This window comes from Sus scrofa, chromosome 8 (genome assembly GCF_000003025.6).
Source record: "Sus scrofa isolate TJ Tabasco breed Duroc chromosome 8, Sscrofa11.1, whole genome shotgun sequence".
NCBI lineage: Eukaryota > Metazoa > Chordata > Mammalia > Artiodactyla > Suidae > Sus > Sus scrofa.
Window position 1 is genome coordinate 113,116,081 of NC_010450.4, and position 17,532 is coordinate 113,133,612.

Here is a 17,532-nt window from a genome sequence, read left to right on the forward strand (position 1 = left end):
AATTTCATATCACAAACTTCCTTTTGGAGGCTTCCGTTAGCTACATCTCTGTTAGGATATTCTTCTGGGAGTAGAAATATAAGCGCCCCAGAGCTTTGTGCTGCTCAGAGCCATGGATTCTAGAGGACACATGAAAGCATACTTTCGTCCTGTACCGCAGACACGGTCTTTTGTTCTGATATAGCATTTCATTCAACAGTAGTAGACACACATACTTTGTCTCTTGATTTGCAGTTTAGGGAACAATTTCCACTTGTTCCCTCCCAGGGTGCATTATTAACAACCAATTGGCATACAGTTTCAGACTTTTTCACAGGTGAGAATGAAAATTGAAAGTGTGGATTAGAGGGTTCTCGGCAGGCACCCTGGATAATTTATTGCCCTTCTGTTGTAATGGCTGAATATATATATATATCTTTCACCATATGTAGCCTTTCATTTAGACTTCCAATCAATGGTAAAAGAATAAGAACCGGTTTTTAAAAACCATCCCTTGGAGTGGAACTAATCAGCTTGTGGTTTCTCTTCAGGTAGTCTGACCATTATCCAATATGCCCTCTATAGCCTCAGATAGGAAATGACCTAAACGTCCACTTTCCAGTTGTATGGATTATTTATTCCTGATGCCCTCCCACCTCCATCTCCATCCAACCCTCTACTTTGCATATTAAAGTTAAGCCTCTAACCATTGAATCTTCACGTCTGGAAAGTTGATCTGGCATTGCCATTACATCCAAACTTACTTAGTGCCTTATATGGCATGAGTTGAAAAGAAACTATTTTTGAATTCTTGTGCTGTTGAACAGTTTGAAAGTTGTGTGAAAGATGAGGATTTATTTCTTCGCCTGACTAGATCCCCTGGGTTTTATTTGTTAAGAATGTTATTTTCCCAGAGGCATTAACCCGCCAGTTTAGAAGGGGGAAAAAAAAATCCTTGTTTTTAGTTTTAGTTTGGTGATGTTAACAGAGGTTAGGAGGAGAGATTTTGAAGAGCGTAACAAACTGATGGCAATTTCAGATCGTTGGAACATTTTGAACAAAATGAAAAATCCTTGACCTTGTATCAAATATCATAACTTGTAAGAAACTCACTACAGAAATTATATATTCCTATAATACAATGTTTCCTATGTGCCTATATTTAATCAAAGCCACAAGGCAAATGAATTTGGATTGGGAAACCGCCTCTTATTCGTCATTGTGAGGAGGGAAAGCTTTTATTTTGTCATTAAAAAGTATCATTAAAGAGTAGGTCATTTCTTTCATTCCTATTCATTTCTGTAACTTCCAATACTTTCTAAAAACTCTAATAACTAGAGCACCTGGATCATTTTCTAGGCTTGTGTTCTGTTAAAAGCAAATTAAATAGAAAGCTTTCATTCGTGAAATTATCCCTGGAAATTGATCCAAATCATATCTCTGCAGTAGTAGTTTCTCAATCTATTGTGGTAAAGTATAATGAATACCAAGATGTGACCTACTCTAGCACTTTCAGTGATTTATAATATTCTTCTTATATTGTCAGCAAATTAGACTCTGTAGACAATATAAGAATTTCTTTTGTGAAGAGTTTTAATAACAGTCAAAACAGGGGGTGGTTTATTTATTTATTTAGTGTTTTGACTGCACCTGCGGCATGTGAAATTCCCAGACCAGGGATCCAACCTGCACCACAGCTGTGACCCAGCAGCTACAGTGACAATGCTGGATCCTTAAGCCACTACATCAGAATGGAAACTCCAAAGGAGACAGTTTATATTAGAATGTTTCTTGTTTGGGGGCTGAAAGTCAGCATTATTTCAGCTGTGAAATATTCCCTTGCTCTATGCTGCTTTGCTCACTGTCAGCATGTGGATTACTAATAAAATCAGTGTGAAAAATTTCTTAGAAAATGACATCTCTTCTGTTTCATATTTGTTCCCACTGTATCTCGCTCTATGCTGGCTAGCCTTTTAAACACCTTAGGATACCAAGAACAGTATTCAGATAGTATCCTAAATTATAGATCTTCAAACATCTTACTTTTAGACTATAACTAAAGCTATTTGAATGTTTGGCTTTATCCACCAAGGGCATCATATGAAGCCCAGGAAGTGAATGCGTGTACTTACATAAAACTAGCTCCTAGTCTAACATCCAAATATATATGGATAGGATACTAAAAACCCATAGTGAAGTATTGAAGTTCTAATATTTGGCATTTCTAGACTTTTAATTTCTAACACATTTGGAAATAAGTCATCTGTAGCAAATGACCAAGATAATGACTCTTCATTCAGAATATCTTGTAACTCAAACTTTTCTGTTAGGTAGAAAAAAAATATATTTTTAGAAGAAATATCTTTTCCTGAGATTTTTATCTTCAAATTATGGGAAGTTAGAGAGCGCATAAAATATGAAAGTTACAGAATATTAATCCCAAACAGGGATTTGAAGGAAGGCTTTGTCACACTGACACAGAACTAGTCTGCTGTGATGAAAATGGGCTTATGAATAGTGGTATACATTATGTTCTATCTAAATTAATTCATTACTAAGGAAGTGTCTTTTGGGAGTTGTCTTTTTTTAAAATGCTTCGTATATTTAAAAGTCCGATTTGTCAAAGCCATGTCACATATGTTACAAAGATTCATCTCTTGCTGATCTACACAGCCAACTAATTTTCCAGCAGACACTTTTCACAGTTTATTGTGTTCTAATGGCACAAACCAACATCAAATGTATTTCTTGAATGACATTCAAGATGAATTAGCCATGTGTGTTCTGTTTCTGCACATGGAGATTATGGTTTCTTAAGAGAAATAAGATTTTTTTTTTATTGTATTTTCTAGGGCCGCTCCCTCGGCATATTGAGGTTCCCAGGCTAGGGGTCTAATCGGAGCTGTAGCTGCCGGCCTTTGCCAGAGCCACAGCAACTTAGGATCCAAGCCACATCTGTGACCTACACCACAGCTCACGGCAACACCGGATCCTTCACCCACTGAGTGAGGCCAGGGATCGAACCCGAAACCTCATGGTTCCTAGTTGGATTTGTTAAACACTGAGCCACGACGGGAACTCCCAAAACCTTGTTAATATTTAACTGCTTGTGTTTTAATTTAAATGAAAATTGGGTTAAGAGAGAGTTTGAGCATCTACTCACTATTGAAGTATTTGAATAATTAGGATTATTTATAAACTTTGATTTTTCTTGCTCTTTGGAATTCAAATCTTATTTAAACAAGGTTAATATTTGTGCAAGTGAAAGAATACCAATTTTTTATGGAATGACATGAGAGTGAATGAGATGTATGGTTGCTGTAAAGGATGTTTCTGCAAAAAAAAAAAAATAGGGTTTGTTTGTTTTTTTTTTTTCCAACAAAGGTTAGAAGAAAACATGATTCTATGTCATCGAATGGGTTTAGTATTTCTCATAAGTAAGTATTCTTTACTACTATGGTCTCTTCATGAATGGGAGGTGTTGAAAAGAACTTAGAAATGGGAACTGAGAAATGTCTACACCAGGAAACAGGCAGGTGAAAACTTTTTCTCTAGGCACAAAGCAAAAAGATTTTTTCAAATGTGTTGTTTCCTTCAGAAATTTAGAAACGAATCATGGTTCAGTTGAACTACTTGAGCTCTCTCTTCCAGTTGGGACTGCCTTTTACTGTGCCTGCCTACAGTATGACATGACTGTACAAACAAGGGGGCCAGATGCCATTGCAGTATAGATAATGCATGTGGGAATAGACACAGGAGCTTAAGGAACCCGGAACTGCAACACACCTGCCCTTTGACGGTGAAAAATCCTCCCTCGTCTTAATGGCAGAACCAGGTCTCTTGACTTCCTCTGTGAATAAGGGCAGAGCTGCATAATTCTCATGTCCTAGTTCATGCTTCATACACCTATACTGTGTGTGTATGCACACCCATATGTGTGTGTGTGTGCATGTGCGTGAACTGAACTGAAACTTCTCCCTGAAGTCTCCTTTCAATAAGAAAAAAATAAATAGCTGAGGTTTGCCCTTTGTCAAAAGCTTTGAAGAGATAGCTTTAGCAGACTCTATTTCTGGAGTTTTGTCCTGCTTCTCTACCCCGTGAGGAAGGATCTGGTGGGCTGGCTTAATTTACTTCATGCACACCAATTATTAATACAAACGGCGACCTGGGCCTACTTCCTTTCATTTATACAATTTCAAGGATGGCCAGTCAGCATGCTCCAGGCAGGACATAGAACCAGTCATGCATGGGAAATTGTGCTTTATTCTCTCCCCAGTAGGCTCCTCTCATGCTGTGGCTACAGCCCACAGAACTCTATCTTTTATCCCTCAGCAGTTATTTAGAATCATTTGGAAAGAACCTGCCCTGCCTCATCAATAGAGGTAATTTAGCCAGTGGCTCTAAAAATGTTAAGTTACATTCCCTGTCTCAACTGAGAATATTTATATTGTAGAAGAACTTCAATGTGTTATGTACCCTTGGTAACATCACAGTCTTTAATTTAGTTCCAGCATCATTAACTGCATCACATTATCTATTAAAATAAGTTAAGGCCCACAGAATGGGAGAAGATATTTGCAAATGAAGCAACTGACAAGGGATTAATCTCCAGAATATACTAACAACTCATGCACTTTGATATCAAAAAACAACCCAATCAAAAAAAGGGCAGAAGATCTAAGTAGACATTTCTCCAAAGAAGAATGACAGATAGCAAAAAAAAAAAAAAATGGATGAAAAGATATTCAACATTGATAATTATTAGAGAAATGCAAATCAAAACTACTATGAGTACCACCTTGAACTAGCCAGAATGGCCATCGTCAGAAAGTCTACAAACAATAAATGCTGGAGAGGGTATGGAGAAAAGGGAACGCACATTGGTGCAATCACTAATGTAAACAGTACGGAGGTTCCTCAAAAAACTCAATATAGAAGTACCATGTGACCCAGCAATTCCACTCGTAGGCATCTAGCCAGAGAAAATTAATTCAAAAGGATACATGCACCCCTATGTTCATTGCAGCACTATTTACAATAGCCAAGACGTGGAAGCAACCTATATGTCCATCAACAGAGGAATGGATAAAGAAGATGTGGTACATATATGTAATGGAGTATTAGCCATAAAAACAATAGCATAATGCCATTTGCAGCAATATGGATGGACCTAGAGATTATCATACTAAGTGAATTAGACAGTGAAAGACAAACATCATATGATATCACTTATATGTGAGATCTAAAAAAAAAAAAAAAAAAAAGATGCAGATGAACTTAGTTCCAGATCAGAAACAGACTCACAGACTTTGAAAACAAACGTATGGTTACCAAAGTAGACAGGTGTGTATGTGCAGGGGGAGTGTGGACTGGGAGTTTGGGATTGGCATATGCATCCTGAGGTATATGGAATGTTTGGCCAACAGGGACCTGCGGTATAGCACAAGGAACTTTACCCAATACTCTGTGATCATCTATATAGGAAAAGAATCTGAAAAAGAATGGGTGTGTGTATATGTATAACTGAATCACTTTGTTGTACAAAGGAAATTATCACAACACTGTAAATCAACTATGCTTCAATAAAACATTTTTTTAAAAAATAAGGTAGTTTGTTTTTCAGTAGGATCGTTTTCATTGCAGTGAGAAGAGATTTTAACTAGTTTTCACAAATTAAGGCATTGTCAAAACGTTTTCCAGTTGCTTGGGAAGAAAAAGCCCATTAAAATGTGGGAATCTGAAAGTGTATTAACTTCTCTGTGTCGCTTGTGACTGCATGTTCCCCCGTTGAAGGGCCCATGCCTTATTTTTCCTTGTTCTTTCAGCATGGCCACAGTGCCTGGCATTTAGTAGATTGATTGAATAAAAATTCTTGTAAAGATGAAATTTTTAAAAATCAAGTATTTATTGGAAGTTCCCTTGTGGCATAGCAGGTTAAGGATCTGGTGCTGCCTCAGCTGTGGCCCAGGCTGCAACTATGGTGCGTGTTTGCTTCCTGGCCCAGTAACTTCCACTTGCTGTGGGTGTGGCCAAAAATTTAATTATGTATTATATGACTTCAGTTGTCCAAGGTGCAGTATGGTATACCGGTTAAAAAGTGTAGAATCTGGAATATAACAGACCTAAATTTATATCTCAGTATTTCCACTAACTAGCTGTGTAATCTTGGGCTAGTCACTCACCCTTTCTGTCTCCGTTTCCACAACTGAATAACAGAGCTAATAATAGTACCTACTCACGTCCGCAAAACAGAAGGCATAGTGCCTAGTATATCGTAACAGCACCATATGTGTTAGCTGTTCAAGGAGCATACCATTTAATAGGAGAGGAGAGATATACCAATAGCTATAATTTAAGGCAAAATGTAATGTTTTAGTACATGTCATATAGGAAAAGATTTAAGATCTGTGGCTATTCAGAAGAAATAAAGGTGCCACCTGCTGTAGGAGAGCAGGCAAATCTTTGCGAAAGAGGTGAAAGCCCTAAAGCCTGGATGGGCTTTCGACAAGTGGAATGGGCAGGGGGCACCCAGGATGGGTGATGGCAGGAACAAGAGTGTGCCAGGGGTCAGGAGCCTGAAGCAATTGAGAAATGGTCAGATGGGCCAAGGGTCTCTCCAGAGACTGAGCCAAGGGCTTTGAGTGCTAGGTCTCACTAAGCCTTGATTTGGTTAAAATGGGATGTCATTACCTTTGATGGAGCAGAAGTGAAGTTTTGCAATTGGATCAATCCATCCCGCTCCAATAATTAGAAGTTATCCGTTGTTTTAATGAGAAGAATGTATTTGTTGTTTCTAGTTTAATTTTTCATCAGCTTCTCACTTTTGTTTTCTTAGTTTAGAGGAAAACCAGAAAAAGTTATAAAGGTTTTTTTTGTTGTTGTTGTTGTTTTTCTTTTCTTTTCTTTTCTTTTTTTTTAAAGGCTAGGACTTTCCGTTGTGGCTCAGCAGGTTACAAACCTGACTAGTATCCACGAAGACGTGGGTTCGATCCCCAGCCTTGCTCAGTGGGTTAAGGATCTGGAGTTGCCGTGAGCTGTGGTGTAGGTTTCAGACATGACTCAGATCCTGTGTGGCTGTGGCTGTGGTGTAGGCCAGCAGCTGTGGCTCCAATTCGACCCCTAGTCTGGGAACTTCCATATGCCACAGGTACAGCCCTAAAAAGCAAAAAATAAATACATAAATAATAACAACAAATCTAACTCAGATTATGTCACTTCTCTGTGCATACCCTCCTCTTGATGGCTTTCTGTCTCACTCCAATTAAAAGCCAAGTTCTTATCATGACTTATAAAATTCTTCATGATCTGCCTCCTTCACCTCCATGACTTCACATTTACTCCTTTCCCATTGCTCCCTCCAGCCAGGACTTACTTTCAGTAACTGGAGCACCCTGTCTCCTTATAGGGCATTCCTCTTGTTTTTCCTTTCCCCTTTTCCGTCTGTTCCTTCCGTGACCACCCTGTAAAACAGTGCCCTCCTACTCTAGCCTCCATATCCATGTAGGTTCTACTTCTTAGCCATTATCACCACCTGCCACATTATTTATAAACATTCTCCTACAGTCTGTCTTCCCCCCAACAGGCAGGTGGGACTTTGTTAGTGGGGACTTTGTTTTATTTACTGCATTCGTCATATTCCTAGTACTTGACTGTGTGGCACACTGGACTGGCTTCACAAATATTGGTTGAATAATCAACCTTACTTTCCCCACCTCCATCCCACACCCAGTAGACTTCCACTTCAGAATGCCTTGAGATTTAGGGCTTGGAAAACTTCCATTCTCTGTATATCCAAGTGTATCTGCATTTATCCTCACTTTCTTTCTCCTCTTCTTAGACAGAGTGATAACCCTTCTCCTCACCTGATTCTCTGACACCATCATCTTTTGTGTTCTCTTATTGTATTGATATTGCTCTACAAGCTGTTTCTTTCCTCTCAGCTAACAGTTTACTGAACATTTGCAAACATTTTAAAATTCTTTCCACCTTACTGTGAAAACAAATGAACAAACAAACCAAAAAAACCTATTCTTCAACTCTACATTCATTTTAGCTACAATCCTGTCTCTTTTCTTCCCTTACCACACAGATACCCCAAAGAACTGTCCACCAAAATTGGCTAAGAGTTGGTACACATGCTTCCCACTTTTTGCCTTCTGTAGACATTGCTGATTAATCCCAGTGCCCTTCTCAAAGCCTATAGCCCAGCCTCAGAGCCTTCCTTTAACACACTGTTCCAAGTGGCCATTAGCAACCAGAGTAGCTGCTTTGGTTGGCACCTGCTTGCCACCTCTGGAGCTTATTCTTGTCTTAATTTTCTCACCTCCCTGCTCAATTACAATAAACGTTCTGAATTCCTATTGGTTAAATGTGATGGACTCATTGCCGTCCTCATTTTAATTTCTCTTTTTGAAATTCTCTCCAATCTTGGCTTTATAAACTCAGATTTGTTGTCATTTTTAATTCTTTTCCTCTTCAGAGACTCTCTTCTTTTGCCCCTACAATGTTTATCTTTGTCTACCCAGGGATTCTTTTTTTTTTTGTCTTTTTTGTTGTTGTTGTTGTTGTTGTTGTTGTTGTTGTTGTTGTTGTTGTTGTTGTTGTTGTTGCTATTTCTTGGGCCGCTCCCGCGGCATATGGAGGTTCCCAGGCTAGGGGTTGAATCGGAGCTGTAGCCACCGGCCTACGCCAGAGCCACAGCAACGCGGGATCCGAGCCGCGTCTGCAACCTACCCCACAGCTCAGGGCAACGCCGGATCCTTAACCCACTGAGCAAGGGCAGGGACTGAACTCGCAACCTCATGGTTCCTAGTCGGATTCGTTAACCACTGCGCCACAACAGGAACTCCTACCCAGGGATTCTTAAACTGGGATAAATAATTTCCCAGAGAATCCATGGATGGATTTAAGGGGGTTTGTTATGTGTGTGTAAAATGTTAAGTGTTTGATGTATGGATGTTTCTAGCTTGAGCAGCTGTAGCTTTTATCCACTTCAAAAGAGGGTGAAGAATTACTGCCACTTGCTTCCTCTGGATAATCTTGCCCCAAGCTCATGGCTTCAGCCACCAGCACAATGCAAGTGAGAGCACAGAAATGTTCAAGTCAGACAAACCCATGTTCATATTCCAGCTTCCCTTTGTAGAAGCTATGTGACTGGGAATGTTACCTAACCTTTATGAAACTTGATTTGTTCAACTACAAAATAATGGAAATGATCTCTAATTTGTAGTTATTTGTAACATTGTAGTTAATTTGTAACAGAGATGTCATTTGTAAAGCTCTTAGTGTCTTGTGGTATCAGTGATAATTGTAGCCCTACCCTTCTTGGTCCCTAAGACACACAAGCTTCTCAGCTTGCAAAGCCTCCCCTCCCCCATTCTGAAATAGGTTTTCATTTTTAGGGTTCTGTCTTGCTGGAGCAATAAGCATTATGTGACTCATGCATTATCAATTAATTGTGTTAGCATTCATTTATTAACGCAGGCATCTAAGACAGTGCAGAGGGTAGTAGTAGTAAGTCTATCTTTTTGTACAATATCTAGAAAATTGGAATTGGGCACTTATAGAAATTTAATTAGACTGAAAGATGTTTATAAAATTTCTTCCAGTATTTATCTGGCACAGTCCAAATAGCACATTTTCAAAGATGTCAACAAGACATGGCAGAAACCAAATTATTCATTATATACCATTTAAGAAAATTTAGGTGGGCAGTGAAAGTTGCCTTTTCATTCTTTAAAAGGCATGTGTTTTCAAAACTGTGGAAGCTGAGCAGGTGTCTCTACTCATGTGTATTTATTGTATCCTATTAAACATATGTTTGTAAACTTGTCATTTATTTATATCTTGTGATTCTGTTCCTGATTGGTGAAAAGACTTGGATATGTAGTGTGTTTTAGAAGTTTGATACACATTTATATCCAAAAGCAGAAGTCCTTTAAGTGGCTTTATAAAATGATACAGCCAAATCCCAAAACCCAAATATTTTGGTCTGCAAAATAACAAAGATTTCAAACAAACTCAGCTGAGCAGGGATCCCTAGTCTAATGGAACCATGACCTCCTGGAGTTGGTGCTTGACCCCAAAATTCTCCTGCCCCTGTATCTATCCCACATCTACTCCTAGAAGTGATGTGAATTCACAGAAGGTGAAATGAAAACCTTTATTTATTGAATTTTAAGGGATAGTTTTAAGAATTTTTCAGCATTCTTCCAAATAATTAAAAACTCCCTGAATTAGGAGGAAGTTAGAAAATTGAATTCAAAATCACTGACCTAGGTCTTTGAGTGAATGAATCTAGTATGGAAAAAAGTTAAGACTTGATTAAGGTTCGGTTTAAAAGTTTTCTGCAGTGTTTTGTTAGGAATTGTGCTAAATACTTTTATAATCAAGACATGGAGATAGCAAGAAATTGTGAAGTACAGAAAACAATAATTATAGAAATAATTAGTCCTAATTCCACCACCCAGAGATAACCATTATTTTCATATAGTTTTGCTCTCTTCCTCCCTCTCTCCCTTTCTGTCTCCTTTCTTTCTTTCTCTCTTCATATAGATAGATTTACAAATATATGTCTAATAAATACATATGTATACACATGTAGAATTATATCCTAGAGAATGTGTATAATCTGTATTTTATATACTACAATATAAATAAATAAAATATTTGAAGTTTGTAATTGGAATAACATTGTTCTTTCAGTGTTGTATTATAGGGAAATAATCAAATGTAATCAAATATTTATATAGAAAGATGAAACTATTTTTATAATAGCAATAATCTGAATCAGCCTCAATGGAATATTAGGTATCCAATACATTTTAATAATAAAATGTAAAATGTAAAATAAATTAATGCATAGAGTTTTTATCCTTATGTTCTGTATATGACATTTTAATGACAAAAAATGCACTTGATAATTTTTTTTACTTTTCTTATTTTCCATCATGAATATTTAATCAAAAGAAAGAAAAGATAAATATGGCATTGTGTTAGAAAATATAATATTTAAAAATTACTGTGAGAAGAATTTGCTAATCTGTTTAAACATGAATAAATCTTTAAGTAAATCATGTTTATTTATGAAGGGCAAATACGGAAGAGATATTCCAAGTTTCAAATGAATTTCTATTTTCTTTACCTTGAACCCAACAAAACCATCTCCATATTACTTCTCACTCTCTTTCTCTTAAAAAAAAAAAAAAAAAAAAGACATATCCACCATACTTGAGGCTATAGCTATTTATTTTCCTCTTAAGGACAATATGACTTTTCCTCCCTGGAATTAAAACCATCGAGGATTAAGTATTTTTCAAAAGAAAACCTTAAATTGAAATACTCTTATCTCGGTAATATTATGTGACTGTGGCTAAGGTAAGAATTATTCATATCTATCCTGTAGGGTAACATGACAGGCAATATAAATTATGAATAATGTTTGTTTTAGTCAAGCGTGTGAGAATCCCTGGAAGCCCGAGCAGTTTACAGACATTGAGAGATTATGCAGTCTTTGCAAAGCCATTTTTTAATTAATACACTTAATCTGTAATGCTGTGTTTCTTCAATTGCTTTTCTCTGTAGTTTATCATTTGCATATTAATTTGTTGTTAAAGTTAATAGACACTTTTTATATAAATTTGAATTTATTGAATGAATTGTTGGTGTTGGGTTTATAGCCCACTTTAAATTGCCATGCTATAAGTGTATAGCATTTATACTTTACAAAGTAATTTGATATCATATTCTCACATTAATTATATATGGAGACTTAATCAAACTACGGAGTGATTTTTCTTCATGATAGCACCCCCGTGTTTTTTGTTCTGAGGCACCTATGTAGGTATCCAAATCCTCTGACACCTCTCCAGGCTTCTGCCTTAGCTCCATCTCTATTACCTGAAGAAAATTCCACAGAGGGAGGAGACTTCCTCTTTGGCATAAATGTGTTTATGCTGCAGCGAGCAAAAGCCAAGGGTTTGAGAAGCTACATTTTGAAAATACAAACCTGTAATGTAAGGATAGTCAACATTTTAATGGTTCTCTAAAAATGTCGTAAACCATCTTGGGGCCAGTCAAAATATCCTTACCTTTCAGCAATTCAACTATTGTTTCTGAAGCATCTTATAACTTGGACGCTGGCATATTGGGGATTAAATGTGAATAGATTCACAGTGAAGGGAGGATGAGCAAGGTTTCTGCTTGCTGGAGCTGCAAGTGCCAAGTGTATCTGTCCTATTTACTGGCACAGACTTTAGCTTAAACTGTGACTCTTGAAAGGTTAAGGGATCCTGCTGAGATGGTTCTATGATAGGCTTCCTATTGGTCCTCAGAACCTCTGTCACCAGAACAATCTTGTTGTCACTCAAAATTCCTGTGATGTCATTCTAAAACTCTACCTGGAAGCTTACTTCAGGTGCTCTTTTCTCCTGAAAAGAAAAATAAGCTTGACATCTGAATGTGTGGATTTGAGAATTTTCAATGTAATCATCTCCAAATGATCTTTTTAGACGGTAAGCATTTCAAAATGCAAAAACATAGAAATTATTATTTTTGAAGTTTTTTTCAATTCAAGACGATGAAATAAATCTAAATCTGAGGACACCAAAAGTAGAGGTCCACCTTGGGTTCCTTAAAGATGAGTTTCTAAGTTGTTGAAATGATTTCTTTCTCATTAACTTGAAGCAGAGGGAGCACCTTTTAGAGTTGCTCGAATAATACTAATAGCCCCTCAAATTTTTGTAAATGAAAATGATTTTATTTTAAATTTATCACAGTAAAGATGTATGTGGGTCTGTTATCCTAATCAGTATTTATGGTGTTTCAGAGGTACAAACTGTGTGTGCCTATCTTGTATGTGCTAATGGAAAAACAACATTTGTCCCATCTGAAAAGGAATAACGCAGAATTACCGTCCATAAAAAAGTATCACGTAGTGAAACTAATTGCCTCAGTCAGAAATCTAAATGACTTTGTCGATTTAGAGAAGAGTGTTAGCACTTTCCAGAAACCATAATTGTGATAACAGCCTAACAAAGAATGGCTAATATTGCTCTTTAACTGCCTGAAGTAACAGTACATACTCCCGTGATATGTCATCTCATTTATCATGTTCCATTGTGGTTTACTTGCCTCACAAAACTTTCAACTTGCTTTGAACATTTCTGTCAAGCATCAGCTACTGGCTGATTGTTTTCTACCATACTGTTCTGATTACCACGTTTTAAAGTCAGATCCTCCTGCTGTTTCTTTTTCTTCATGCTGGTGCCTTAGTTGCCTTGAGGGCATTGCATCGGGCTGTTGACGTACAGTAAATCAGCAACTCTGAGCACTCAGCATTCTCCATCTTGACATGTATGTTGCAAACTTCATTATTTCTGTGATTTAACTTCTCCCTTGGCATGACTCTTGATTATACTAGATTCAGGATTTTATGTATAGAAACATTTTGGTGATTTGCTTGGGGGGGGCTGTTTTCAGAAATTCCATTTTTGAAAATTCAGCTTAAGTTGTATTTTGCAAACTTTCATCAGAATGACTCATTTAGAGTGTATTTTAGAAAACCAAGAGAAATTAACTTTGGCTTTTGCTTACTAGTCCTGTTCACTGCCTGTAAATTAGAATAGGCTTGAAAAATAGCCACTAGTGAATGAAAATACTTGTGCTTCTCAATTAACTACTGGGAGGCAACTTCAGGAAATTCTGAGATATTTCTGTGGGCAATATGTCTCTGGAGAAGGCTTCATCAAAGTCCCCTCGGGGAGTTTCTGGGGTGCTCCTGGGCTGTCTACTCTCCCTCTGTGCTCTCTCTGCACCAGTGGGAGAAGCGCTCACCGCCACAGCCACCAAAACCTGTCCTCTGACCACTTCGCTCGTTTGGCTAGATGACTCTGTCACTCTGACCACCAGCGCCCAGCTGCTGAACTACTTTCTTACAAGTATTCTAGGTGTCTCCTAATGAATAGTTAGTCACATCACACGGAATGAGAAGACTTGGTATAGACAATCCTGGAATCTTGTGTAAGACTTGTAAAGCTTGCGTTGTGGAATCCATGTGTTAGGGACAGTTACCAAATTTGTCCCATTGTGTGCATTGTTTTTCTGGGAAACCTCTCTACCAACCCCCTTCCATCTCTCTTTTTCATGTTCCCATCCTATACATACACACATACGTGTACTCACACCAAACACACCTGAACCTTGTATCACATGTTAGGGTCATCTGAGCTACCTGATGCTATATACTTTCCAATGCTGATATGAAAGTCAGCTTTTTAAACTCATCATCATACTATTTGTTCTCACTATCACTAAATAAAATTCATAATGCAATGTATATTGTATGAACACACAAATTTATGCACATGTTGTGCCAAAATCCTTTGTTCAGTGTACTGGCCAAAATGACACTTTTTAAAACAGATAGGAGAAGTCTATAATTTGTAAAACAACCATAGGAACCAAAAAAATCTCAGCAATGATGCTAAAATGTCTACTTTTGAAGAAATTCTTTCTGATGTTAGAGAATCCTACATCTTAGTTTTTACCAAAAAAAAAAGTAAGTAACAATGTATTCTGAGGTTCCATAAAAAATGCACATTCATATTTCTGAGTTTGCATCAGTTTAAAACTTAAGAAAGATCAGAAGCAGAAATCATCCAGAGAGAGAATGAGAAGGCAGGGGAAAGTGAGCACATATTGTAATTCCATCCATTCCATGGATCCAGGAAGATCCACATGTAGCCCTGTGCTTGTAGGTTCTCCATGTTCACAGCTGATGTTAGGGCTGGCTGTTAGCTGCAAGAACCTTTGCTGATCTGATTATTATTAGGTTTCATTTAGGAGGCTGGGTGCTCACTGCTCCTAGGTCAGCATCTAGAAGCAGAAGTTTCACACTGCTGCAGCCCTGAAGTGGCTGGGAAGTTCAGTGTCCATTCCCGTGAAGAGTGCTCTGGTACCATTGTTGGTCTGAGTGAGTCTGCATATAGCTGTGAGTTTAAACTTCCAGCGGCAAAGAGAGAATGCCCTGGTGGAAAATGCACAAACTTTGGGATCAGTTTTGGGTTTATACTCTGGCTTTTCCATCTATAGGTTGTGTGGTTTTCAGCTTACTCCTATGAGCCTCAGTTTCTTCATTTGTAAGATGCAAGGCCATTATAAGGAACAAATGGAGTAACATATCCAGACCTGGCTGGCATTCAGTAAGGCATTAGTGAGTGGCACTCTGTTTCTCCCTCTCCATCACTAAAGAGTTAGGAGTCGGGTGAGTAGCATCCACAGTAACTTGGTACAGCTGCCTTTCCTGATTTGATTATGTAAAATCTAGCCAACCACATTTTCAGGCAAAGGTCTTAGAAAGCATCTGTTCTACCCAATCAGTTAGAGAGCAAGTACCTGGAGAAATTCCAAACTAGGAGAGGGGCTGAGAAAAGGGAGGAGGGTGTCTCTTCTAGGAGTTGTATCAGCTCCGTGCTTTTCCTTTTTCCTGTAATACCCAGTGGTACACAGCTAACAATGAGATTAGACAGTGTTTATTTTTTAAGATCCTCTAACTTGGTGTGAACATTCATGTCATCTTACACAAAACCCAATTGGAGATTTGAAGAAGATGATGTATAATCAATACGTTTATTCATAGGTGATTTTCCATTAATGAGAAACATTTGCAGTTATGCTGCTTTGAAATTTTTATCAGCGTAAGCAATGAGCAAGTGACATTCGAAATGAATCAGATTGACCAGAGGTTGCATAATGATGCACTTTAATTGAGCCAAAGACCTCTCATATCCTTTTTTTTTCCTCTCTCTCATATCCTTTTTAAGTGCCCGTAGGTTGGCTTATGCAGAGTAAAAGATAGATGTTTACTTTTTTAAATTGACCTGAAATATTACTGAGAAAATGAGAAATTCAAAGAGACAGGAATTCTAAAAGTATCCGTCTCTTTTTTCTTCACTCTGTACCCCCTCTGAATATGTAGCTTGTAATATTCGTCTTTGCTAGAAGATCCTCCCTCTAAGTAACCTATTCGTTATGATAATGTGAGATGCGTTTCACCTTTGCCTTCTCTTTCTCCCTTTTAATTCTAGAGCATGCTAAAACTCTTGAGTCATTTTAGAGTTATATATTACAGACCATTACATCAAGATTTTAGGTAAATAGCATAGAGTAAAAATATTAAGATGAAACATGAATTTTTAAAAAAACACAAAGTGAAATTTGTCTGTAGTTAGGTATTATTGTCTTTCGAAATACTTTGAAAAGATATTGAAAACTAGTTTAAGATTTGGTAGTGAAAACAGTCACTTAAGAAAACAATTGTGTAATTGTTTTCCTTTTATTTTTCTTCTTTCCAATTTCAGGGTCAGCCGGGTCCTCAGGTAAGTGAACTCTTTTTCTAACAAATTAGTTCCATCTTAGGATTTTCCCAGTGTGGAGGTTTTTCTGCAATTCCTTTCCAAGGATATTAAAAAAGCTACGAACCAGTAATCGTGACACTGCACGGTAGACCAAATCTTTCCCAGGAGTAAAGCTTTGGGGCCTCTTTAGGGTTGTGTGAGCCACATCAGCTGTTGGACCAGATGGCAAGTTTAATAATGTACTATCATATAAAGCAAAACTCTTAACTGATCTGAAACAGTGCCACGGGACTCTAATGTAAGATCAAATGACTGAGTAGTAGATGTGGGATATGAACTGGTTTGCATTAGGTACTGACTAGTCATGTACTAATAATGTTGTTGTAAATCCACACGGTCTGATTATTTAGACTGTGATCCTACCAGCTACTTCTGATTCCTTATAGACAGATATCAAATCCATTCTACGTTTGCAATATAAACTAACTGCTGAAGACATGATTTATAATGAAATGTGAATGCAGTCAACAGACAATCTTTTGAGCCCCAAATCATATTGAAGAAAATGAGGAAATATTAGGAAGGAGAGGAATGTGTATAAAGATGAAAGTACAAAAGAAGGGAGTTGTCAGAAATGAAGAGTCAGGAAAAAACAACAAACTCGGTACTTAACTGTAGTCAGTAGGAAGTTAGAGAAAAGGAAATACCGTTGTTAATATTTTACTTTCAGCACCACAATGCCTGTAAATAACACAGTTATGTCCGGAGTTCCTTTTATGTCTCTTTCCCCTTGATATACTGAATGCTGTTTCTGTCCTAGATTGTTTCATATGTAGGTGATTTTCATGATATCTTTGTTAGTCAATATCATAAATTGTCTACTGTGTGTTAATTCTAATACTAGGCCGCAAGAATATATAATTCATAGTTCTTATGAGCTCTGAATATGTTTGATGAAACAGACAAAAACCCCTCCAGCAGAGCAGTCCTTTTCACACTACTCATGAGAGATATCTTGACATGTAATTAATTTATATACCCATCAGAGAATACTCTCATTATTTCTGTTTTTCACGCTCATATTCTAAGTTGTCTCAAGCTAATTATTGGAGGGAAAAACACCTACAGAAGGAAGTCATAGCTTATTCCCTAAATTTGAAACTGCTACCTTATAACAAGGTAAAGACAAAGTAAAAGG

At 37.4% G+C, this 17,532-nt stretch overlaps 1 protein-coding gene across 1 annotated transcript in view; it reads left to right on the forward strand.

Moving 5' to 3' along the window:
- Window positions 1-17,532, forward strand: part of COL25A1 (collagen type XXV alpha 1 chain) — a 469,169-nt gene that overhangs the window by 249,484 nt on the left and 202,153 nt on the right. Inside the window, 1 exon segment of the mRNA XM_021101684.1 lies at window positions 16,338-16,355. Within this exon segment, the coding sequence (XP_020957343.1) occupies window positions 16,338-16,355 (18 nt within the window).